This window comes from Mastigoproctus giganteus, chromosome 9 (genome assembly GCF_048544385.1).
Source record: "Mastigoproctus giganteus isolate SK-2022 chromosome 9, ASM4854438v1, whole genome shotgun sequence".
Classification (NCBI taxonomy): Eukaryota; Metazoa; Arthropoda; class Arachnida; order Uropygi; family Thelyphonidae; genus Mastigoproctus; species Mastigoproctus giganteus.
In genome coordinates, this window is record NC_143583.1 from 32,854,267 (window position 1) to 32,879,746 (window position 25,480).

Here is a 25,480-nt window from a genome sequence, read left to right on the forward strand (position 1 = left end):
ATATAACTGCATTCCTGTTTGTATGGTCCTGCATTCTTCTTTAGCCAGTTATTTTTGAGATAAAAACTTCATGATTTTTTTTGCATTATTGCTGCATTAAAAAATCATCTTCGACTTTCGTTTTTTTTTTTTTTTTTTTTTTCAGAGGTTTTTTTTCAGTTTTTTTTTAAAAGTAAAGTCACTTGTGTCCCTCTTCTTGCTTCAGAAGCTATGCCACCCTAATGTCTCTGTGCTAATAAGTTAGGATAAGAAATGATTTGCAGTTTAATTTTATGCTTAATTAATGTTTAATACAGCAAATTACTCCTATTTCACAGGTGTGCTTTACTATACAGACCCTTATCAAATTTTTAAATATTAAACATTATGACACAGTGGAGCTTAATTACTTTATTATTTTTCCTATTGAAGATATGAGTAATCCATATATATATACACTGGATATTGTGCTCTTAAAATCTCCTCTTCAACTTCGACCCCTTTACTTCAATCTGCCCAGTTGAAGTAAAGCATTTCTCTAAACTTTGTGTGTAGGAATGAACTCGGTTCACTTACCTACATTACTAGACTGATATTATTAGGCTAAATTTTTGTTTGTTTTATTGGCTTAAATCTAATAATTATTTGGTGTAACTCTGTCAGAGATGAATGGTCAGGAAATAGTGTGGTAGCACATATACCCTTTGGGTAGACTGTGGTTCAAACCAGTGATTGCTAAATACAATTGATTGACAATTGTATTCAGGATTTTATTATAAATTCTTGTGAACTGGTGATTGTGCTGAAGTATAAACAAGAACTTCTTTTTATTTTGAGCATGTAGTAAGCATTTTATTTATATTAGTATTAGCATTAGTTGAGGCATAGGGATATAGTTGTACACGTTGGCACTAATGATATCAAGAGTAGGAGACCGGCAGAATTATTTAACAAGTACAGGTCACTGATGAAAAAAAGCCGTGAATTAGGGTTGAATTTGAAAGTGTCTGCAATTCTGCCCAGACACGAAAGGAGGGAGTATATGATGAGAGCCTTGTCGATCAATTCGGCCCTGGAAAGATTGTGCAAGGCTCAAGGGATGGAATTTTTTTCAGCCTGGACTGTACTTGTTAACAGGAGAGACTGCTTCTACAGGGATGGGATACACTTAAATAGAAAGTGTGCAAGAATATTTGCTGATGCTATCGAGGCAGTGTTAGGTGGGTCGGAAAACTGATAGCTTGGGGGGATACAAGGACTAATAGTTTAACAGTAGCCGTAGGCAGAGGTGAAGGTGATTCTTGCACAACTTCTATTAGAATAAGTAGCGACCTGGAGCGTGAGGTGTTGGGGGTTTCAGGGATGGGTGGCGGTCATCATGGAACGGGTGGGTATATGGAATGTGTTAGGGTAACAAAGAATAGGAGTAGGAGCATGTGTGCTTGCATGTATACCAATGCTAGAAGTGTAGTAAATAAATTTGATGAATTTGAAGTGTTGGGCAAGACATCAAAGGCGGATATTGTTGGAATATCAGAGACATGGTGTCACACTGATATAAGGAATGCCGAACTGGAATTTGGGGAGTACAATGTGTACAGAAAGGATAGACAGGATAGGAAGGGAGGAGGTGTTATGCTGTTAATTAAGAAAAACATAAAATCAAAAGAAGTGCATCCAGTTGATATAGATGAACAGTGCACTGTTGAGTGAGTTTGGTGTGACATAAGCACTGCGAAAGCAAAAATAAGAGTAGGAGTGTGTTATAGGCCTAATGACTCGAATGAGTACAATGAACAATTGTACAGAGAAATAGAGTGGGCTAGTAAATCGGAATGTCTTATAATGGGGGATTTCAACTTTCCAGATATTGACTGGAACTTGTGGGTTGGGCACTCACACACTAGTCAGACTTTTGTGGATTTATTGGATGATTGTTTTCTGCAGCAGCATGTTCGAGATGCAACCAGAGAAAGTAATACTCTTGATCTGGTTATCAGCAGTGATCATTCGTGTATTAGGAATTTGCAGATAAAAGAACCACTAGGTGGCAGTGATCACAGTGTACTGACGTGGGATTTACTTAAAGATATAATTACCATCAGGGGTAAAGGAAAGGGTTTTTGCTTCCGTAAAGGCAAGTACAGTGGTCTCCGACAGTTTATAAATTCTGTACAGTGGAATCAACTGATGATGATACCAACAGTAAATTCTAAGTGGGAAGCATTCAAGGAATTAATTGTGGATGCTACTAAACGTTTCATACCTATTAAGAAATATTGTTCAAGGTTTAGGCCTAAATGGTTGTCAAATGAACTAATGAGACTCATAACAGAGAAGAAAAATGCATGGGATGTATACAAATTAACACGTGACACAGAAGCCTATGATAGCTACAAGTTGATCTGTAACCAAGTTACAAAGGAGGTTAGGCAGGCGAAGGCAGATTACGAGAAATCCTTGGCAAAAGTTGCTAAGAAAAATAGCAAGGATTTCTTTACTTATATAAACTCTAAAAGGAAGGGGATGAATCTGATTGATCCACTTGACATCGATGGTTCGACTATTGATGATCCTGCTCACATAGCAAACAAACTGAATGAGTATTTTGCATCTACATTCACATGTGAGGAATTATTAAGGTTTGAAAATGGCAGAAGGTTATCAAATTGTAGCAGGATACTTAATGATTTTGTAATAACTGAGAGCAAAGTGGAAGAGAAATTGTTGAAGTTAAACGTAAGAAAAGCACCTGGGGTGGATGGGATCTATCCAGTTATATTAAAGGAGGCAGCAAAGCAACTAAGCAAATCGTTAGCCATAATTATGAGAGCATCCTTGGACTCAGGGGAGGTTCCTAGGGACTGGAGATGTGCAAATGTATCCCCAATTCACAAAGGGGGATCGAAGGGTGACACGGGTAATTACAGACCAGTTAGTTTAACTTCTGTTCCGGGTAAAATAATGGAGTCGCTGGTTAAAGATGCATTGCAGGATCATCTAGACAAGACTGCAGCAATAATTCAGACACAGCATGGGTTTGTTAAGGGAAAGTCTTGTCTGACAAATTTGATAGGATATTATGATATGGTTACAAAGGAACTAGATGCCAAAAATAACTTTGATATCATATATTTGGATTTCAGGAAATCTTTTGACACTGTTGCGCATGGAAGACTATTGTACAAATTGGAGCAGAATAGTATTAAGGGTAAGTTGCTACAATGGTATGCTACAATGCTCCAGAGGTGGAAGTGATTCTTGCACTGCTTCTATTGAAATGAGCAGAAGCCTGAAAAACAAGATGCAGGATATTTCAGAGACTGCTGGGAGTCATTGCGGTACAAGTAAACACATGGGTTGTGTTAGGGTAGCTAAGAATAGAAACAGGTGCATGTATACCTGCGTGTACACCAATGCTAGGAGTTTGGTAAATAAATTTGATGAATTTGAGGTATTGCTCAAAACATCAAAGGCAGATATTGTTGGGATATCAGAGACGTGGTGTCACACAGATATAAGTAATGCGGAACTGGAATTTGGGGAATACAATGTGTATAGAAAGGATAGACAGGACAGGAGGGGAGGAGGGGTTATGCTATTAATTAAGAAACACATAAAGTCCAAGGAAGTGAAGCCAGTCGACATCGATGGACAGGGCAGTGTCGAGTCAGTTTGGTGTGACATAAGCATAGGGAAATCAAAATTGAGAGTAGGAGTGTGCTATAGGCCTAATGACTCTGATGAGTATAATAAGATATTGTACAGAGAAATAGAGTGGGCCAGTAAATCAGAGAGTCTTATAATGGGGAATTTTAATTTCCCAGATATTGACTGGAATTTGTGGGTTGGTCACTCGCACACTAGCAAGGCTTTTGTGGATTTATTGGATGATTGTTTTCTACATCAGCATGTTCGTGAGGCAACAAGAGGAGCAATACTCTTGATCTGATTATCAGTAGTGATTCTTCATGCATTAAGAATCTGCAGATAAATGAACCACTAGGTGGCAGTGATCACAGTGTGTTGAAGTGGGATTTACTCAAGGAGGTAATTACCATCAGAGGTAAAGGGAAGGGTTTTTGTTTTCGTAAAGGCGACTATGATGGTCTGAGACAGTATTTAAATTCTATACAGTGGGACCAACTGATGATGTTACCAACAGCAAACTCAAAATGGGAAGCATTCAAGGAACTAATCTTGGAGGCTACCAGGCTTTACATACCAACTAAGAAATATTGTTCAAGGTTTAGGCCTAAATGGTTGTCAGATGAACTAATGATACATGTGGCAGAGAAGAAAAACGCATGGGATACATGCAAATTAATGGGTGACATGGAAGCCTATGATAGATATAAGTTGGTCTGTAACCAAGTCACAAAGGAGATTAGGCAGGCAAAGGCAGACTACGAAAAATCCTTGGCAAAGGATGCAAAGAAAAACAGAAAAGAGTTCTTTACATATTTGAACTCGAGAAGGAAAGGGATGAATCAGATTGCTGGATATTGATGGTTCAACAGTTGAGGATCCTGCTCAGGTGGCTAACAATCTAAACGAGTATTTTGCATCTACATTCACGCATGAGGAGTTATTCGGGAAAGGGAATGATGTAGGTAAAGTAAACATTGGCAGTGAGCTGGATGATTTTGTAATAACTGAGAGGGAAGTGGAGGAGAGATTGTTGAGGATAAACATAAAAAAGGCACCTGGGGTGGATGGGATCTATCCAGTTATATTAAAGGAGGCAGCAAAAGAAGTATGCAAACCCCTAGCCATAATTATGAGAGCTTCTTTGGACTCAGGGGAGGTACCCATAGACTGGAGATGTGCAAATGTAACCCCAATTCACAAAGGAGAATCAAAGGCTGACACAAGTAATTATAGACCTGTTAGTTTAACTTCTGTTCCAGGTAAATTAATGGAGGCACTGGTTAAAGAAACACTGCAGGATCATCTAGACAAGAATTCAGTTATAGCTCAGACGCAGCATGGTTTTGTTAAGGGCAGGTCTTGCCTGACCAATTTGATTGGATACTATGATGTAGTCACAAAAGAACTGGATGCAGGGAATAACTTTGATATTATATATTTGGATCTTAGAAAGGCTTTTGATACTGTTGCACATGGAAGACTGCTGCACAAATTGGAGCAGTGTGGCATTGGAGGCAAATTGCTGCTATGGATAAAGGGGTGGTTGAGTGGCAGAAGACAGAGAGTGGTAATCAATGGACACTGCTCAACTTGGACTAATGTTATTAGTGGAGTTCCTCAAGGTTCAGTGTTGGGTCCGTTGTTGTTTTCGGTGTTTATGAATGATATTGATGATGGTATATCAAGTTTAATGTCCAAGTTTGCAGATGATACAAAGGTTGGCAGGGTCGTTAAGGACACTACTGACGCTATGCTGTTGCAACAGGATCTGGAAAGGTTTAACAGATGGGCTGAGAGGTGGCAAATGAAGTTTAACATTGACAAATGTAAAGTACTACATATGGGAAACAGTAACCCCAGAGCAACGTATCAACTCTGCGGTACTACACTGACAGTGGTGGAGAATGAAAAGGACCTGGGGGTGATTGTGCAGGCAGATATGAAGTTTTCTGAGCAGTGCAGACGAGCTGCAAGAGTAGCTCATGGTGTCTTGTCAATGATATACAGGAATTTTTCTAGCAGGGATAAGGAGGTGATTATTCCCTTGTATAAGGCAATGGTTAGGCCACATCTTGAGTACTGTATACAGGTCTGGAGGCCTCATTTCAAGAAGGATGTAGAGCTGCTGGAACGGGTACAGAGAAGGGCAACAAGATTAGTGAATGGAACAAAGGGTTGCTCTTACGAAGAAAGGCTTAAGTTTTGCAAATTGCAGAGTCTGGAGACTAGGCACCGGCGAGGTGATCTGATAGAGGTGTATAAGGCTTTGAATGATTTGAGCATGCTAAATGCCAATGGGATTCTTCATCTTTCTCAGAATAATCACCTCAGAGGGCATAAATTCAAATTGAGGAAGGACGGATGTCGGATAGATGTGCGGAAATTTGCCTTTGGCCAGCGGGTGGTTGGTTGGTGGAACCGCCTTCCATCATTTGTTGTTGAAGTTGATAGCCTAAACAAATTTAAAGCTCAACTGGACAGGTAATTCGAACGAACGGAGGGGTGAAATGGGAGTGGGGTTTTTTTTTTTTTTTTTGGCTGATGCTGAATAAGCTTGCTTTCTTGCATCATATGCCTCTGCTAATGCTAATGCTAATGGATAAAAGGATGGTTAAGTGGGAGAAGACAGAGGGTAGTAATCAATGGGTGCTGCTCTTCTTGGACTAATGTTATTAGTGGAGTCCCACAGGGTTCGGTGTTGGATCCACTGTTGTTTTGTATATTTATCAATGATATTGATGAAGGAATATCAGGCTTAGTGTCAAAGTTTGCAGATGATACAAAGGTTGGCAGGGTTGTTAATGACAGTAATGGCAATGTGCTACTGCAACAGGATCTAGATAATTTGGGCAGATGGGCTAAGAAGTGGCAACTGAAGTTTAACCTTGACAAATGCAAAGTACTGCATATGGGTAGAAGTAACCCCAGAGAAACGTACCAACCGTGTGGTACTACACTTAAGGTGGTAGAAAATGAAAATGACCTGGGAGTAATTGTGCAGTCAGATATGAAGTTTTCTGAGCAATGCAGACAGGCTGCCAGTGCAGGTCATGGGGTTTTGTCAATGATATATAGGAATTTTTCTAGCAGGGAAAAGGAGGTGATTATCCCTCTGTATAAGGCAATGGTCAAGCCACGCCTTGAGTACTGCGTACAGGTCTGGAGGCCTCATTTTAGGAAGGATGTAGATTTACTTGTGAGTGTACAGAGAAGGGCAACAAGATTGGTGAGGGGAATGAATGGATAGTCTTACCAAGAGAGGCTTAAGTTCTGCAAATTGCAGTGGCTGGAGACTAGGCACCTGCGCGGTGATCTGATTGAGGTGTATAAGGCCTTGAATGGGTTCAGCACGCTGAATTCTGATGGGATCCTTCCACTTGTTCAGATTACGAACCTAAGGGGGCATAAATTCAAATTAAGAAAAGACAGATGTAGATTGGATGTGCGGAAATTTGCCTTTAGCCAGCGGGTGGTTAATTGCTGGAACAAACTTCCATCTGTCGTTGTGGAAGTTGATAGTTTGAATAAATTTAAGGAGGAACTGGACAGGCATTTGGAGGGAATTGTGTGATTTTTTTTTTTTTTTTTTTTTTGGCTGATGCTGCATAAGCTCATACATTTGCTTTCTTGCATCACATGCCACTACTACTACTGCTGCTGCTACTACTACTACTACTACTACTACTACTGCTGCTGCTACTACTACTACTACTACTACTGCTGCTACTACTACTACTACTACTACTACTGCTGCTACTACTACTATATGATGCAAGAAAGCAAGCTTATACAGCATCAGCCAAAAAAAAAAAAAAAAAAAACCCTTCCCATTTCACCCATCCGGTCACTCCAAATATTTGTCTAGTTCAGCCTTAAATTTATTTAAGATATAAACTTCCACAACAACAGATGGAAGTCTGTTCCAGCGCTCAACTACCCACTGGCTAAAGGCAAACTTCCGCACATCTATTACACAACTCTTTCCTCAATTTGAATCTATGCCCCTCAGGTTCTTAATATGAGCAAGCAGAAGTATCCCATCAGCATTGAGCCTGCTCAAACCATTCAAGGCCTTATTAGCATTAATAGAGGCATATAATACAAGAAAGCAAGCTTATGCAGCATCAGCAAAAAAAAAAAAAAAAAAAAAACGCTGCCATTTCACCCCTCATTCATTCCAAATACCTGTCCAGCTCAGCCTTATACACCTCAGTCAGATTACTTTGCAGGTGCCTAGTCTCCAGATGCTGCAATTTACAGAACGTAAGCCTTTCCTTGTAAGAGCGTCCTTTGTTCCTCTCATCAATCTTGTTGCCCTACTCTGTACTTGTTATAGCAACTCTACATCCTTCCTAAACTTTTTTTTTTTTTTTTTTTATGTAAACCCCAAACACGAGAGGCATTAGAACCTATAGTACTTAGTACCATGCTTGGGTTGGAGGTTGAGAAGACGAAAGAAGATATTTGTTGACAAAAAAAATGAGGCCTCCAGAGCTGTACACAGTACTCAATATGCTCGATTGCTTTGGCTCATGGCGCCGCCGTAGCCAGGTGGGCACGAGCAGCAGTGCATAGCACACGCTTCTTGATTAGACCGGGGTTCAAGCCTGTGAGTTACCAAATACTTAGGATGCGGAAAGGTCAGGGAATGACCTTTCCGCATCAAAGGTCAGGGAGCAATATGGCCTTAGTTGCTAATGCTCCTAAAAACCAAATAACAACAACAACAAGCCTTTGGCTCATGCACAGTTGAAAGCAATTAGATTGCATGATATCATCAGATGCATGATATCATGCATTGCATGATATCATCAGAATATTCCTAAGCTTTGTTTTGAGCCTTATTTGCTGCTGTGAATTCAGCATTGCACATTGATTTGGAAAGGTGGAACCTGGTAAATGTTTTTGGGATGTCAGTTGCAGCTCCTTGAACAATAATTTCTGTGATGTAAGTTAATGCATCATTAGCATTAGTAGAGGCATATGATGCAAGAAAGCAAATTTATACAGTATCAGCCAAAAAAAAAAAAAAAAAACCTTCCCATTTCACCCATCCATTCACTCCAAATGTTTGTCTAGTTCTGCCTTGAATTTCTTTAAGCTGTCAACTTCTACAATGACAGATGGAAGTTTGTTCCAGTAATCAACCACCCGCTGGCTAAAGACAAATTTCCACACATCTTTTCTACAACCTCTTTCCTTAATTTTAATTTATGTCCTCTCTGGTGATTAATCTGGGCAAGAGGAAGAATCCCATCAGCATTGAGCTTGCTCAAACCATTCAAGGCTTTATCATATTACCTCGCAGGTGCTTAGTCTCCAGACAATGCAATTTGCAAAACTTAAGCCTTTCTTAGTAAGAGCAACCGTTTGTTCCATTCACTAATCTTGTTGCCATTCTCCGTACTTGTTCCAGCAGCTCTACATCCTTCCTAAAATGAGGTCTCAAGACCTGTATACAGTACTCAAGGTGTGGCCTGACCTTTGCCTTATACAAGGGGATAATCACCTCCTTATCGCTTCTAGAAGGATTTCTGTCTATCATTGACAAGATACCATGAACTACTTTTGCAGATCATCTTCACTGCTCAGAAAACTACATATCTGACTACACAATTACCCCCAGGTCCTTTTCATTCTGTACCACCCTGAGTGTAATACCGCACAGTTGGTATGTTACTTTGGGGTTACTACTTCTCACATGCAATTCTTTACATTTGTCAATGTTAAACTTCAGTTGCCACCTCTCAGCCTATCTGCTCAACTTTTCCAGATACTGTTGCAGTATTGTACCGTCATTAGTGTTATTTACAACTCTGCAACCTTCGTATCATCTACAAACTTTAGGCAAATGGTGACCATGCATAACATCATGTAAGCAAAATTCATGTAACATCCTGTAAGCAAAAGCATGTTGTTTTATGCTTTTGCAGGAGTGCCTTGATATTTTCTATATTTCTCCGGAATCCATGACAATTCTGCTGTAGGAATTTTGCCATTATTTAGGCTTAGTGGGTCTGTCTGTCTGTTGGCTTCCAAATTTCTGAGGGCTTATTTATCTCACCCTTGGATTTATCTTATTTGGGAAAATATGAATGCTGTCCGGTGTCTATTTATTCTTCTGCAAAGCATTCCCACACTGAATCATCTGATATATCCTTGACCTCAACATCCATATTTTCTTGTGTTTTACATGGTACCTCAAGTTTTTTTGGATTTTTGGTGCTGCTTTGTTTTGTAACTAGCAGAATGTTAGGAAGTTCAGATATAGGGGTGGCAGCTGCTTAGTCCTTTGTGAGTTTTTTTGAGCTTAGCAAGTTACATGCGATGAAAGTAAATGAATCTTTAGGTGAGACAGTCATTATGGTTTCAGTTCTGGTAGAACATCTCCTTGCTAACTTTTGAGCCTCTGAAGGTTTGTTAGTGTCTACTGGTTTCACCAGTAAAGGTTAGTGTTTGCTGGTTTCACCAGTAAACACTAACCTTTTCTTGCTTTCTGGAATGATATGTTTAGCTGTGTCTTAAGTCTGTATTTCATTTTCTTCCTTCCACCTCTCACACGCTCGTGAATATGCAGGGTGCTCTCCCTGATAGTTAATGCAGGTTGGCTTCCTGCTAAACTTAATGTTATTTTGTTGTCCTTTGGAGTACATTGAGCACATGGAAGGGCTTTGTGAAAGCCATTTGCAAGTGTCCATATTTCTGGCACTTGATCCACCTTAGAGGATTTGGAATATATGAATGCACTGGGCAGTTCATATAGCCAGCTGTGATCTCATTAGAAAATGTTGGTGAATTAAACATAAGGATGATTTTAATGGAGGGAACAAGATTTATATCCCTACATATGAATATTTATTTTGCAGCTATCACACTGGTGATTTTAATTCAGAACAGATTTCTTCTTCAACCACTTCAAAGAGATCCCATTCTGCAATGACATCATAGGATTAATTTGGTGTCTTGTGTGTGGGGGGATACACATTCCCCCAATACACTTGGCTCAGAGGAGCTGTTCTGAATGCTTGTCACTTCTGCTCTCTACAAGAATGTTGCCTGAGTGAAACCATTAAACTGATTTAGGAAATCCAGCCAATCCTTCCAAACCCTCCTGAATAAAGAAGGGTGACATTTTAGCTAAGGGCCTCTCAATAGTAGAGTGAATTATCAGGAAATGAGGTGTTGACCCTGATATTTCTTCAATTCACTGTCTTTGCGGAACTGACTTTATCTAGGTCATTGACTAAGTTTTCTGGTAGGAACTGTGTTGGGGGTCTGAGAAGAAAAATCTGGATTATGAGGATTTATGAGTGTTTTGTTTTTGATCAGTGCTCAGTCTCCCCACCCACCACAGAGCCCAAGTCTGATGCTTGGCAATAAATGCAATAAATGCACTTGGGAGTGTGATCCCAGGGCTACCCAACCACTATACCTGTAACACCACCAACCTGAGTCCTGTTCCTTGGCCCATGAGCATGGAGCATGGCATTGACACAGCTGACTCTTGCAGGCAAACCCACTAGCTGGTTGATCCAGCCAAACCATCCAGGACCACCTGTCTTGTCAAAAGCAGGGAGCAAAGTGGTGTGTTGAAGCTGGATCCCCTCACCCACCAGGATCTCCCATTCTGACTTTCCACAAGTTGCAGCGCACAGCAAACACTCTAGATTCCTACGGTCTCAGCTGGAACCTAGGTTGACTCCGTAGGAATTCCTAGATTCCTAGGCTGACACTGTAGGAATCTAGGCTGTGGGCATTGGATCCCAGTGATGCTAATCTGAAGGACCAGCAGCATTACTGGTAGGTCTCCCTCACCACGTACAGGTGCCAATTTCGAGGGGACAGTGGTGTGACAACATGAAAAACTTGTCATCATCCCTCAATCAAAAAAAGCTGAATACTGCTGTCACTAAAGCAGTTATGAAAGTAAAGTCAAGCATCACACTGCATTTTCATTGAATATACAGGCATATCGAATGTACAGGTTATCCCATAGCATTAATATTAGCATTAGTAGAGGTATATGATGCAAGAAAGCAGGTGTCTCTGTAGCCAGGTGGGCAGGAGCAGCAGTGCGTAGCACACACTTCTTGATTAGACTGGGGTTTGAGCCTGTGCCCACCAAATATGGAGGATGTGGAAAAGTCAGGGAATGACCACTGCATATCACTGGAGCAATATGGCCTTAGTTGCTAATGCTACTAAAAACCAAATAACAACAACAGCAAGAAAGCAAGCATCAGCATCAGCCAAAAAAAAAAAAAAAAAAAAAAACTATCAACTTCCACAATGACAGATGGAAGTTTGTTCCAGCAATCAACCACTCTCTGGCTAAATGCAAATTTCTGTACATCTATTCTACAACTGTCTTTCCTCAATTTGTTCCAGCAATAAACCACTCACTGGTTAAAGGCAAATTTCTGGACAACTATTCTCTAAATATCTTTCATCAATTTGAATTTATGCCTTCTCAATGTGAAATCTGTGCAAGAAAAAGAATCCCATGAGAGTCTGGGTGCGAGGTTAGCCTGTGCAGACGTTGCTCCTTAAAGCTCTTCAAACAGAGAAGTTTTTCCTGATTTATTTTCTGCTTTATTAGTTTAAATTGTCATATTAACTTTTTTCTAGAGTAGCTTTATATTCCTAGTTACGATACTTAGTTTAAAGTTTAACTTAGACAGAGATTCTGTAGATATTACTTAGTATCGGTAACGGTATCAAATCCACGTGTCACAATTTGAACGAGAGGTCTTTTTTTTTTTTTTTTTTTAACCAAATTTAGTCGATTTATTAACCAATTGTTATATCAAATTATCTTCTATAAGTAGATTATAGACTTGGTCAGGATCCTTAGTTTATTTTAAATTGAGATAGTGAGATTTCGAAGCTAATCAATACTTACGAGTCCGTAGAAATACCGTTCGTGAATTCCCGCCATTTTTACACGATAGCATAAGCTTAGTGTAGTAAAGTTCATAATATAATATTGTCAATTAATCAGTAAATCTATTAATCTTGATAAACTTTATTGTCAATTAAATTGTATTTTTAACTCTATAAATATATATAACGACTTAATCGTAACAAATAATTAATACATAACTATAGTGGTACACGTGACACGGAAGTTGTATAAAGGGAACACTAGATACCGAAAAAAAAAAAAAAAAATATATATATATATATATATAACATACCTGTTTGGGATATAACTTAAGGATTTAATTTTTGTTTTAAATTTTATTGAATTAAATTGGAATCATGACTCTGACCAGAGCAGCAAAGCAAAAGGCTCAAGCTAATGGGAGTGCTGTGGTTCAGGGGAGAACTGAGGGGGGCAGTTGCCCTCTGAATCACAGTCTATTAAAATGCACTGTTTGCTTGATGTTTGCGGAGCAGTCGGGTACGGGACATGATACTGCCAAGGGGGATGTCTTTGTGTGTGCACGATGTAAGGAGTGCAAGGAAATGAGGCGACAACTCAGCGTTGTTATGGGCCTTTATGAGACCTTGAAGGACAGGGTGGATGCCCTCGAAGGAAATAAATTGAGGGGCCCATCAAGCTCTCAGCTGCCCACATCAACGCCAGAGCTTGCACTTGGTCATCAGGCAACACAGAAGCAGCCCCCTAGGCAGAATGCGCTGGTCCCACAGGAACTAGTAGTTGTTGGTGACTCTATTGTCAGGGAAACGGGGAACATGCTTTGTAAAAAGGATAGGTGGAATAGGACCAGGGTATGTCTGCCAGGGGCAAAGGTTGATGACGTTGTAGAGCGGATATCATCTTTTAAGGGCACAAAAGGTGATATAGTTGTACACGTTGGCACTAATGATATTAAGAGTAGGAGACCGGCGGAATTACTTAACAAGTACAGGTCACTGTTGAAAAAAAGCCGTGAATTAGGGTTGAACTTGAAAGTGTCTGCAATTCTGCCCAGACACGATAGGAGGGAGTATATGATGAGAGCCTTGTCGATCAATTCGGCCCTGGAGGGATTGTGCAAGGCTCAAGGGGTAGAATTTTTTTCAACCTGGACTGTACTTGTTAACAGGAGAGATTGCTTCTACAGGGATGGGATACACTTAAATAGAAAGGGTGCAAGAATTTTTGCTGATGCTGTCGAGGCAGTGTTAGGTGGGTCGGAAAACTGCTAGTTGGGGGGGGGGATACAAGGACTAATAGATTAACAGTAGCCACTGGCAGAGGTGGAAGTGATTCTTGCACTGCTTCTATTCAAATGAGCAGAAGTCTGAAAAACAAGATGCAGGATATTTCAGAGACTGCTGGTAGTCATTGCGTTACAAGTAAACACATGGGTTGTGTTAGGGTAGCTAAGAATAGAAACAGGTGCATGTATACCTGCGTGTACACCAATGCTAGGAGTTTGGTAAATAAATTTGATGAATTTGAGGTATTGCTCAAAACATCAAAGGCAGATATTGTTGGGATATCAGAGATGTGGTGTCACACAGATATAAGTAATGCGGAACTGGAATTTGGGGAATACAATGTGTATAGAAAGGATAGACAGGACAGGAGGGGAGGAGGGGTTATGCTATTAATTAAGAAACACATAAAGTCCAAGGAAGTGAAGCCAGTCGACAACGATGGACAGGGCAGTGTCGAGTCAGTTTGGTGTGACATAAGCATCGGGAAATCAAAATTGAGAGTAGGAGTGTGCTATAGGCCTAATGACTCTGATGAGTATAATAATATATTGTACTGGGAAATAGAGTGGGCCAGTAAATCAGAGAGTCTTATAATGGGGGATTTTAATTTCCCAGATATTGACTGGAATTTGTGGGTTGGTCACTCGCACACTAGCAAGGCTTTTGTGGATTTATTGGATGATTGTTTTCTACATCAGCATGTTCGTGAGGCAACAAGAGGGAGCAATACTCTTGATCTGATTATCAGTAGTGATTCTTCATGCATTAAGAACCTGCAGATAAATGAACCACTAGGTGGCAGTGATCACAGTGTGTTGAAGTGGGATTTACTCAAGGAGGTAACTACCATCAGAGGTAAAGGGAAGGGTTTTTGTTTTCGTAAAGGCGACTACGATGGTCTGAGACAGTATTTAAATTCTATACAGTGGGACCAACTGATGATGTTACCAACAGCAAACTCAAAATGGGAAGCATTCAAGGAACTAATCTTGGAGGCTACCAGGCTTTACATACCAACTAAGAAATATTGTTCAAGGTTTAGGCCTAAATGGTTGTCAGATGAACTAATGAGACATGTGGCAGAGAAGAAAAATGCATGGGATACATACAAATTAATGGGTGACATGGAAGCCTATGATAGATATAAGTTGGTCTGTAACCAAGTCACAAAGGAGATTAGGCAGGCAAAGGCAGACTACGAAAAATCCTTGGCAAAGGATGCAAAGAAAAACAGAAAAGAGTTCTTTACATACTTGAACTCGAGAAGGAAAGGGATGAATCAGATTGGTCCACTGGATATTGATGGTTCAACAGTTGAGGATCCTGCTCAGGTGGCTAACAATCTAAACGAGTATTTTGCATCTACATTCACGCATGAGGAGTTATTCAGGAAGGAGAATGATGTAGGTAAAGTAAACATTGGCAGTGAGCTGGATGATTTTGTAATAACTGAGAGGAAAGTGGAGGAGAGATTGTTGAGGATAAACATAAAAAAGGCACCTGGGGTGGATGGGATCTATCCAGTTATATTAAAGGAGGCAGCAAAGGAAGTATGTAAACCCCTAGCCATAATTATGAGAGCTTCTTTGGACTCAGGGGAGGTACCCATAGACTGGAGATGTGCAAATGTAACCCCAATTCACAAAGGAGGATCAAAGGCTGACACAAGTAATTATAGACCTGTTAGTTTAACTTCTGTTCCAGGTAAATTAATGGAGGCACTGGTTAAAGAAGCACTGCAGGATCATCTAGACAAGAATTCAGTTATAGCTCAGACGCAGCATGGTTTTGTTAAGGGCAGGTCTTGCCTGACCAATTTGATTGGATACTATGATGTAGTCACAAAAGAACTGGATGCAGGGAATAACTTTGATATTATATATATGGATCTTAGAAAGGCTTTTGATACTGTTGCACATGGAAGACTGCTGCACAAATTGGAGCAGTGTGGCATTGGAGGCAAATTGCTGCTATGGATAAGGGGATGGTTGAGTGGCAGAAGACAGAGAGTGGTAATCAATGGACACTGCTCAACGTGGACTAATGTTATTAGTGGAGTTCCTCAAGGTTCAGTGTTGGGTCCATTGTTGTTTTCAGTGTTTATGAATGATATTGATGATGGGATATCAAGTTTAATGTCTAAGTTTGCAGATGATACAAAGGTTGGCAGGGTCGTTAAGGACACTACTGACGCTATGCTGCTGCAACAGGATCTGGAAAGGTTGAACAGATGGGCTGAGAGGTGGCAAATGAAGTTTAACATTGACAAATGTAAAGTACTACATATGGGAAACAGTAACCCCAGAGCAATGTATCAACTCTGCGGTACTACACTGACAGTGGTGGAGAATGAAAAGGACCTGGGGGTAATTGTGCAGGCAGATATGAAGTTCTCTGAGCAGTGCAGACGAGCTGCAAGAGTAGCTCATGGTGTCTTGTCAATGATATACAGGAATTTTTCTAGCAGGGATAAGGAGGTGATTATTCCCTTGTATAAGGCAATGGTTAGGCCACATCTTGAGTACTGTATACAGGTCTGGAGGCCTCATTTCAAGAAGGATGTAGAGCTGCTGGAACGGGTACAGAGAAGGGCAACAAGATTAGTAAATGGAAGGGTTGCTCTTACGAAGAAAGGCTTAAATTTTGCAAATTACAGAGTCTGGAGACTAGGCACCAGCGAGGTGATCTGATAGAGGTGTATAAGGCTTCGAATGGTTTGAGCATGCTCAATGCCAATGGGATTCTTCATCTTTCTCAGAATAATCACCTCAGAGGGCATAAATTCAAATTGAGGAAGGACGGATGTCGGATAGATGTGCGGAAATTTGCCTTTGGCTAGCGGGTGGAACCGACTTCCATCACTTGTTGTTGAAGTTGATAGCCTAAACAAATTTAAAGCTCAACTGGACAGGTATTTCGAACGAACGGAGGGGTGAAATGGGAGAGGGTTTTTTTTTTTTTTTTTTTTTTTTGGCTGATGCTGAATAAGCTTGCTTTCTTGCATCATATACCTCTACTAATGCTAATGCTAATGCTAATTGAGCTTGCTCAAACCATTCAAAGCCTTATACACCCCAGTCAGATCAACTCACCTGTGCATAGTCTCCAGATGCTGCAATTTGCAAAAATGAAGCCTTTCTTAGTAAGAGTAACAGTTTGTTCCTCTCACTAATTTCATTGCCCTCTGTACACATTCCAGCAAGCAGCTCTACATCATTCCTAAAATGAGACCTCCAGACTTGTATGCAGTACTCAAGATGTGGCCTGACAATTTCCTTAGACAAAGGCATAATCACCTCTTTATCCCTGCTAGCAAAATTCCTATATCATTAACAAGACCTCATGAACTGCTCTGGCAGTCTGTCTGCACTACTCAGAAAACTTCATATCTGATTGCACAATTACCCACAGGTCTTTTTCATTTTCCACTACCCTTAGTGAAGTACAGGTTGACTGTCACTAATCTAGCAGCATTGGGATCTGTGGGGTGCCGAATTAGTGAGTTTGCCGGATCACCGGTGGTTATTTTAGTACATACAGTTTACCCAACAGCTAACCACCTCATCCTACTTCTCCAGGGGTCAAAAAATATTTAACAAATAATTTTATTAGTAATTCTAAAATAGATATATTGTAATGTCAGTGTTGTCGTTTTTTCGCTTAAAATATCAAAAAAAAAAAAAAAAAAGGTTTTTTTTTATGTTGCATACATGTGGCCAATGTGGTCTAGTAGATTACTTTATTTCTTGAGAAGCCGTGTTGGCCACATATGTGTGATGCTATTACGGCATACATATGAACGTTGTTTATGATTAGTTTATTGCACATGCGGCAAGCGGTGCTGCAACAAAATTAATTAAGATAAAATAAACTCTCAAACTTCGCAATAAGTTTGTCATATTGTTAGAAATTTTGTGAAAACAAGTTTGTTAGCACGCTGTATCATCCATCATATTGTGTTGTGTTTTTCTGCAAGTTTGTAAAAAAAAAAAATCTAAATAGGAATGGCTAAAAGAAAATTACTAAAATAAGAGGAACTGAGAGAAATTGCTGGAATTTATAATTAAGTAGAGTTAAACTTCTCACAGACACACCACTGTCGAGTTTTTTCACAAGTTCAACTTTATCTGTTATGGACAATGTACAGTGTTTTCACTTTACACCACGAGAGGCACTTTCTTTATGCATTGGAACCATAGCTGGGTCTCTAAATGTGAGCAGGTTATAATAATAAATGCAGAAAAACAAGTGGGAATGGCTTGCCAGTGTTTACGAGTTCACACCAACAGCTGATACTGCAACCAACGCCACCAAAACAGTAGCAGCAGGTCAGTGTGCCAACCCGGGAAATTTGAAATTATATTTGCAGAAATTATATCCGAATTAGTGGTGTAACCGGATTACCGGTGGCCAGATTAGTGATGGTCGACCTGTACTGCATTGTTGGTACGTTACTCTGGGGTTACTGCTACCCATATGCAGTACTTTGCATTTGTCAATGTTAAACTTCAGTCGCCACCTCTAAGCCCATCTGCCCAACTTTTCTAGATCCTGTTGCAGTGAAGTATTGTCATTACTATCATTACCAACCCTGCCAACCTTTGTATCATTTGCAAACTTGGACATTATGCCTGATATAGTTATCAGTGATATTGATGAAGGTATAAAAAACAACAATAGGCACAACACCAAACCCTGGGGTACTCCACTAATAGCATTAGTCCACATAGAGCATCATTCTTGATTAGTACTCACTGTCTTCTCCCACTCAACCATCCCTTTATTCCCAATCCATATCCTTTATCCATTTAAAAACTAAAACATTATTGCCCGAATAGGATGCATGGTACAAATCTGAAACAAGTGACAAGTGATAGAGGACATCTTTAAGTTGTTATTCAGCGATTAGAAATGTGCTGTAATAGATGGCAGCACAATCACAAAACTCCGATCACAGAGAAATTTATCAACAAAATTCTAACTTCTGGGTTTTGTCAATCAGCAGCTTCTGTACTAGCTGTAACTTATATGGTTTCATCCCAAGACATAACGTGTTACATACTTGATCTTGACATGGCATATGGATTTTCCTGGGCTCAGCATAAAACTTCCTCCAGTCAGCTCCAATGAGTCTTCACTAACTTTTGTTTAGCCACCACATCTACCAAGATTACTGCACAACCAGACCTCTTTATGAGATTTCTGTACCATTGCAGAATTTTAGTTCTACTTGGTGGCTTATTTTTAAACCTTGTTTGAAATTTATGCATATCAGTGGTGGACTGCAACTCATTGAACCAAAGAATGCACTGCATCTTCTCAGGATGGTAACTTTCCCCATGATTACTGTTTTGTGACTATGCCACCATCTACCACAGAGAACAATTTTCCTGTTGATGAACAAAAACCTGAAGACATCCTCTGTCACCTGGAAGTCATTTCAGATTTGTATCATGTGTTCCATTTACACAATAACATTTTAATTTTATATAGGAGGTTTGTGAATACCTTGCTTTTGCAGAATGGAAAATCTTTGCAGGCTACTGGTAAAAATTAACTACATAGGCCGTTGGTAGAGGTGTTCCCCCCCCCTTTTATATGTATGAGACAAATCACGAACTTAACCCTGTATATAGACTTCTTACAGTACTTTAGTTTTTGAATTCTGGAAACAGCATTTCTCATTTTGGCAATTTTATTGCCTTGCTAAATGATGTGCAACAGTGGAACTGCATCAGACAGCCCAAATAACTTTGTAAACATTACTTACCATCGTTGATGAAAGTATTAATGACATATTGTGCCATCTGCTCTGTGAGTAATCCATGATCATCACAAGTCTAATTAATATTATTGTAATAACCTTGATCTTCACTTACCTTCATTGCAAAATCCCGTTGACCAAATAAAATATGTATGTGTGTCAATTACCATTGACAATGTCCCATCTAAGGAGGTTGAAAATGTCAAAAATTAACTCATTAAAGTGTCTGATTTGGAGAGGTCATCTGACATGTAATTTCTAATAGTTATGGCCAGGATCCAAGCCTGAATGTCCACAAATAATAGATGTCCCCTTTTAGAGAGGGTGTCTATTAAGGGAGGTTCACTGTATCACTTACTTTTAATATACATTAATTTGGTTTTATATAGCAAATAGAAACAATGGTAGAATACAACTTTATCAAATAAAACAATTTCACAGGAAATAAAATAAAATATCAAATTTAAAATCTGAGACAAAATTTTAAAAAGTTTTAAACTCTCCCCTCCAAGTTGCTCATGATCCCTCTGGAGGTCACAACCCACAGAGTGAAAACCCCTATCCTACAACACTATACCTCAACAGAGGTTGCCTGACTTCCACTGTGGTACATAAAATGTACCACAGTGAAAAATTAAATTAAATGCTATACATTTAATTAAATAAATTTTTTTTTAACTAAAATTATTTCTTGGACAAGAGCAGCAAAGGATATGGCTCAGATCAGTGAGGATGCCGTGGGCTCCAAAACACAGACCTCTCCAGACAAGTTATGCACCTAAACTACTAGATTTTCATGAAAGCCATTGAAATGGCCAAATTCTTCTGAAAACAATAAATATTTAATAATTATGGCAAGGTACCAAAATTCCATGCACTCATCTCGGTGTGCTCCAAAAATATACTGGCTTTTCCAATATTATCGCATCAACTGACACTTGAAAAGCAACTTTATAAATCAGCAACAAGACAAATATAATTACTACTCAGGGAAAAAACTGGCTGGAAAAAAAACTGAAAAATATGCAAAAAATAGAAACAGTTTTTGCATTTTAAGCCAAGAAAAAAAATGATCACTAACCATATTTCTCCTCTTCTCTATTAATTATTTCTAGAACTGAATATTTTAGGCCATTAAATGAGAAATTGCAATCTCTGTATTTGGCTAATAGCAGATTAAACTGAAAATTAAGTGGATTTCCCCTTCTTGATAAATATTCAATAGCCTGACCGCCATTCATTGCTGATAATTCTTGAATATTTTTTAATTTCAGTCTTCTTGCTGTTTTATCAAATTCATTTATACTAGTGTTAATATCAGTACTGTTATAATATTTGTAATTAAACAATTTATTTTTCATTATAGTAAGAAATTGCATTAGTGTGATTTATTTTCTTCTAGTACCTAGCCAAGCACCCCAGGAAGTAAAATGCTTGCCTTTAACTTCCCAAAATCTTCATGTGTCTTGGGAAACACCCTCTCCTTCCTCAGTTCATGGTGTACTTCAAGGTTATAAAGTTTTATTCAGGCCGGCAGAGTCCCTTGCTGGTAGGTGTGCCTCTAGCTTATCTTTCTAACTTGATCCTCAATTCTCTGGATTTGAAACTATCTTTGCCACCAAAACAATAAATTTTACCACTTCTGTGATAATAATAAATACCAATATTTATTGCAATTACAGAATTCCTATTATATATTCTGATTTCAGAATAATTGTTATTATGGGAAGTGATTTCTCAATTATTTGGGACATCTATTTCTGTGAAACTTTCACAGAGCTAGAATACTAAATTTTATTATTGTTTGCATTAGAATACAAAAGTTTTCCTCTTTTTTTTTTTTTTTTTGAAAAAAAATGGAAAAACACAGGATGTAGATGATATTTGCTTTTATAAAGGTGACTACAGTGGTCTCAGACAGTTTTTAAATTCTGTACAGTGGGACCAACTGATAATGCTACCAACGGTAAATTCTAAATGGGAAGCATTCAAAAAATTAATCTTGGATGTTATTAGTCTTTTCATACTGATTAAGAAATACTGTTCATGGTTTAGGCCTAAATGGATGTAAGACGAACAATTGAGACTTGTGACAGAGAATAAAAATGCATGGGATGCATATCAGGTGACTCAGAAGCCCATGGTAGATATAAGCTAGTCTGTAATCAAGTCACAAAGGAAATTAGGCAAGTGAAGGCGGATTACGAGAAAACTTTGGTTATAAACCATAATTACAGATTGGTCCACTTGATATTGATGGTTTGACCATGGATGATCCTGCTCAGATAGCTGATAATCGGAATGAGTATTTTGCCTCTACATTCACATGTAAGGGAAGAAAATGCCAAAAGTTTACCAGAAAGAGAGCATTATCATTCTCTGTCCCAAAGAAAGAGAACCTTTCAAATATTGAAAATTATAGAGAAATCACTTTCTTATTAACCATATTAAAGGTACTTAATAAATTGATTATAAACAGGACTGAACCCTACATAACACCACTGTTAAGCTAACCCTTTGGTAGTGGCAGTAGCCCTTTGATGGCCATCTTGAAAATAACAAGCCAGTATTGATTGAAAATAAAATCTGTGGTTTACTATACCTTCTAAATAAAGACTTGGTGTGGTTTTGAATTTTTTAAAATCATTTTCTTAGAGATATAGCACGAATGACCCAAGCAGGGTCATGAATGACCCACTATCACCATGTTGTTTTTCTTTTAATTTACTCATAATAAAGCTAGCATGGAAATATGACTGCTATTCATGCAGTGAAGCTTGGAATTTATGTACAGCAGGCCCCTGTTATAATGTTATTTGCTATAACACTGTTCTTATATTATAACCCGTATCTGACTATAACGCTGTCATAGATCACTATAACGCTTTTTTACAGATTACAATTTTGGCATATTAACAAAATCGTTTCATTTGATGGAGTCGATAGCTTGATAGTGAATACCAAAACAGCATTAAAATGTTTTCCACGCCACTTGAGAAATTTTCCCATGCACAGTGAAATTTTCTCGCACGTTAAATTAATTGCAGTACAGTGACTTGTTACGTAGTTCCGAGATCAACATTTTAAAAAAATGATCAAGTATATTGCTTGTAATATTTGCATTCTATGCATTTATCCAAAGTCTAGTCATCACTCGGTGCAGTATTAGACATTGTGCGTAACAGACAGTTTACTTGAACATTGTATCGTAATTAATGCAACCAATGCAGTTACATTTTTGAAGAGTTAATAATGGCTGATAAGAATGAAAAAGCAATAACATCTGGGTGCAGTACGAAGACTATAAATGTAAAAAAAAGACTGAATTTGAAAATTAAAATTAGACCTTTTGAAGCGAATCGATTCTGGTCAACGACAAGCGGATGTGTGCCATAATTTAGGACTTGCAATTTTAACTGTAAGAACAATTATAAAAAATAAATAATTAATTTTAGCAGTGGGAAAGATAGCTGTTCCACTGCAGGCAACTAGGGCTAGGCCGACTATTAGGATTGAAATGGAAAGACTTTTAACTAATTTTATTGAAGATAATATTCAATGCAGAATTCAGTTAAATTAAATATTATAAAAGAGAGATAGATTAACCAATATGATGATCTGAAGAAAACTCACCTGAAAAAAAAAAAAAAAAAAAATGTGGAACCATTTAAAACTGGTAAGGGCTGGTTGAATAGATTTAAAATCCAGGGAGAAGCGGCAAGTGCAGATGAAGGAGCCGAAACTTTCAAAAAAGAACTTGTTATAATTATTGATTATAACAAGTATTATGTGTTATACTTCTCAACAAGTTTTTAACATGGATGAAGCAGGACTTTTGTGGAAATGAATGCCTAAAAGAAGTTTCATATTGAAAGAAGAAAAAAAAAACATGCCAGGTTTCAAAGCAGGGAAGGATTGGTTGACTTTATTGTTGGGTGGTAATGCTGTGGGGTTTTAAAATTAATACTCCTTTTAGTTTGAAATATGTGTCAATTTTGTGTGAGCCAAAGCTCACACAAAATTGACACATATTTCATGATTAAATTCATCAATTAAATTAAATCAATTTAGATCAATTAAATTCATGATTTTAAAAATTGGAATTTTAAATTTAATTTTGATATGTAAGTAGTTATCACATAATTATATACGTATGTAATTCAGGATATTTTATATGTACAAATATTTGAATATTAAATATTTTGACCAACATTTGTGCATCTTTTCACTACCGTTTATTATTGATTAGGAAATATCCTATGGCACCGACCGCAATGTACAAATACATTTGTTACCTTATGGGAATGTGGCGCTCGCTTAGTGCTCTGTTTTTCCGAAATGAATTATCAGCATTAAGGAGGGGTTACCTGTATTTGTTTCTAATTTAAGTAATTTATAGAACTCTTCCACATGATCTATAATAAATATCAGTGGTTTTAATAGTCTTACATGAGGTGTTTTTTGAAAGATTCATTTGAAAAATTGATTATTATTTATGAGGGGTTACCTGTATTTGTTTCTAATTTAAGTAATTTATAGAACTCTTCCACATGATCTATAATAAATATCAGTGGTTTTAATAGTCTTACATGAGGTGTTTTTTGAAAGATTCATTTGAAAAATTGATTATTATTTATGAATAATAAATATGAAAACAGAGAATTTTCCCAGCAGGGATAAGGAGATGATTATCCCACTGTATAAATCATTGATTAGACTACATCTTAATTACCATAGGTCTGAAAGCCTCATTTTAGAAAGAATGTGGATCTATTGGGATGGGTGCATAGAAGAGCAGCGAGCATAGTGAGGGAAACAAAAAGGTACTCTTACCAAGAAAGACTTCATTTCTATGAATTTCAGCATATAGAAACTGGGCACCTGCATATAGAATGTTTAAGGCTCTGAATGGATTTTGTAAGCTAAATGTTGGTAGCATCCTTAGTCTTGCTCAATTAACACGCATAAAGGAGAAAAATTTAAAAAGAGGAAGGATTGTTGCAGGATAGATGTGCAGAAATTTGCTTTTGGCCAGAGGATAGTTGATTGTTGGAACAAACTTTCGTGTGGAGTTGTTGAAGTGAGTAGCTTTAACCCGTCATCGAATGCACCAGAAAAACAAACATAGTTGGTTGCAATGTATCTCTCAGATACATACTTGCTTTTGATTATATATAATAGGTTTCATATCCAATAGATTATATAGGTTTCATATCCAATAGATTATATAGGTTTCATATCCAATAGATTATATAGGTTTCATATCGAATAGATTATATATGTTTCATATCCAAAAATTAAAGACTATGTTTTAAAATCACTCTAGTTTATTCATAAATAACATATGCAAGAGTTTCAAATGTTTATTTATTAATAAATTTTTATTTTTTCAAAAAACTTTTTATAAAAGTATTTTTATATAAAAAATTATTTTTCGTCATGTTCATTGAACGTTGCTTTTTTTAGAGGATGATGCACAAATCATTTCTGTGTTCTCTAAGCAGAGGTATTGTTTACAATTTGTGCAAGAATACCTTGTCAGTCTGGTTCTCTTTGTTGTTTGCTGGCAATTAGTGCACTGCTTGCGACTGCTCTCCCGTTCTGCACTTGTAGAGGGCTCAGTACTCTGTTGCCTGAGTTGAAGTCAAGGAACCTGACTCCTCCAATGAAGTTCCTCAGCCACTAATTCCACAGAAAGTTGCTTGAGGAATAGTCTGCAGCTGTTTACTTCTTTTTCATTTCCCATATAGATCACTTGTGCATTGATTCCACTAATATTTAGCATGGCATAGAATATCACCATCGGCCAATGACAAGCTCTTTCCACATTGTAAGTCACACACATCTAATCCGCAGTATCTATTCCCAACTTGGTTGCATTATAAAACGTTACAATTTCTGGTTTCAGGTGATCAC

General features: G+C 38.2%; 1 protein-coding gene across 1 annotated transcript in view; it reads left to right on the forward strand.

Annotated features, from left to right (window-relative positions):
• The window catches only part of LOC150080136 (cell adhesion molecule Dscam1-like), a 1,047,872-nt gene that overhangs the window by 627,364 nt on the left and 395,028 nt on the right, over nucleotides 1-25,480 (forward strand). Inside the window, 1 exon segment of the mRNA XM_090381929.1 lies at nucleotides 20,967-21,113. Within this exon segment, the coding sequence (XP_090238055.1) occupies nucleotides 20,967-21,113 (147 nt within the window).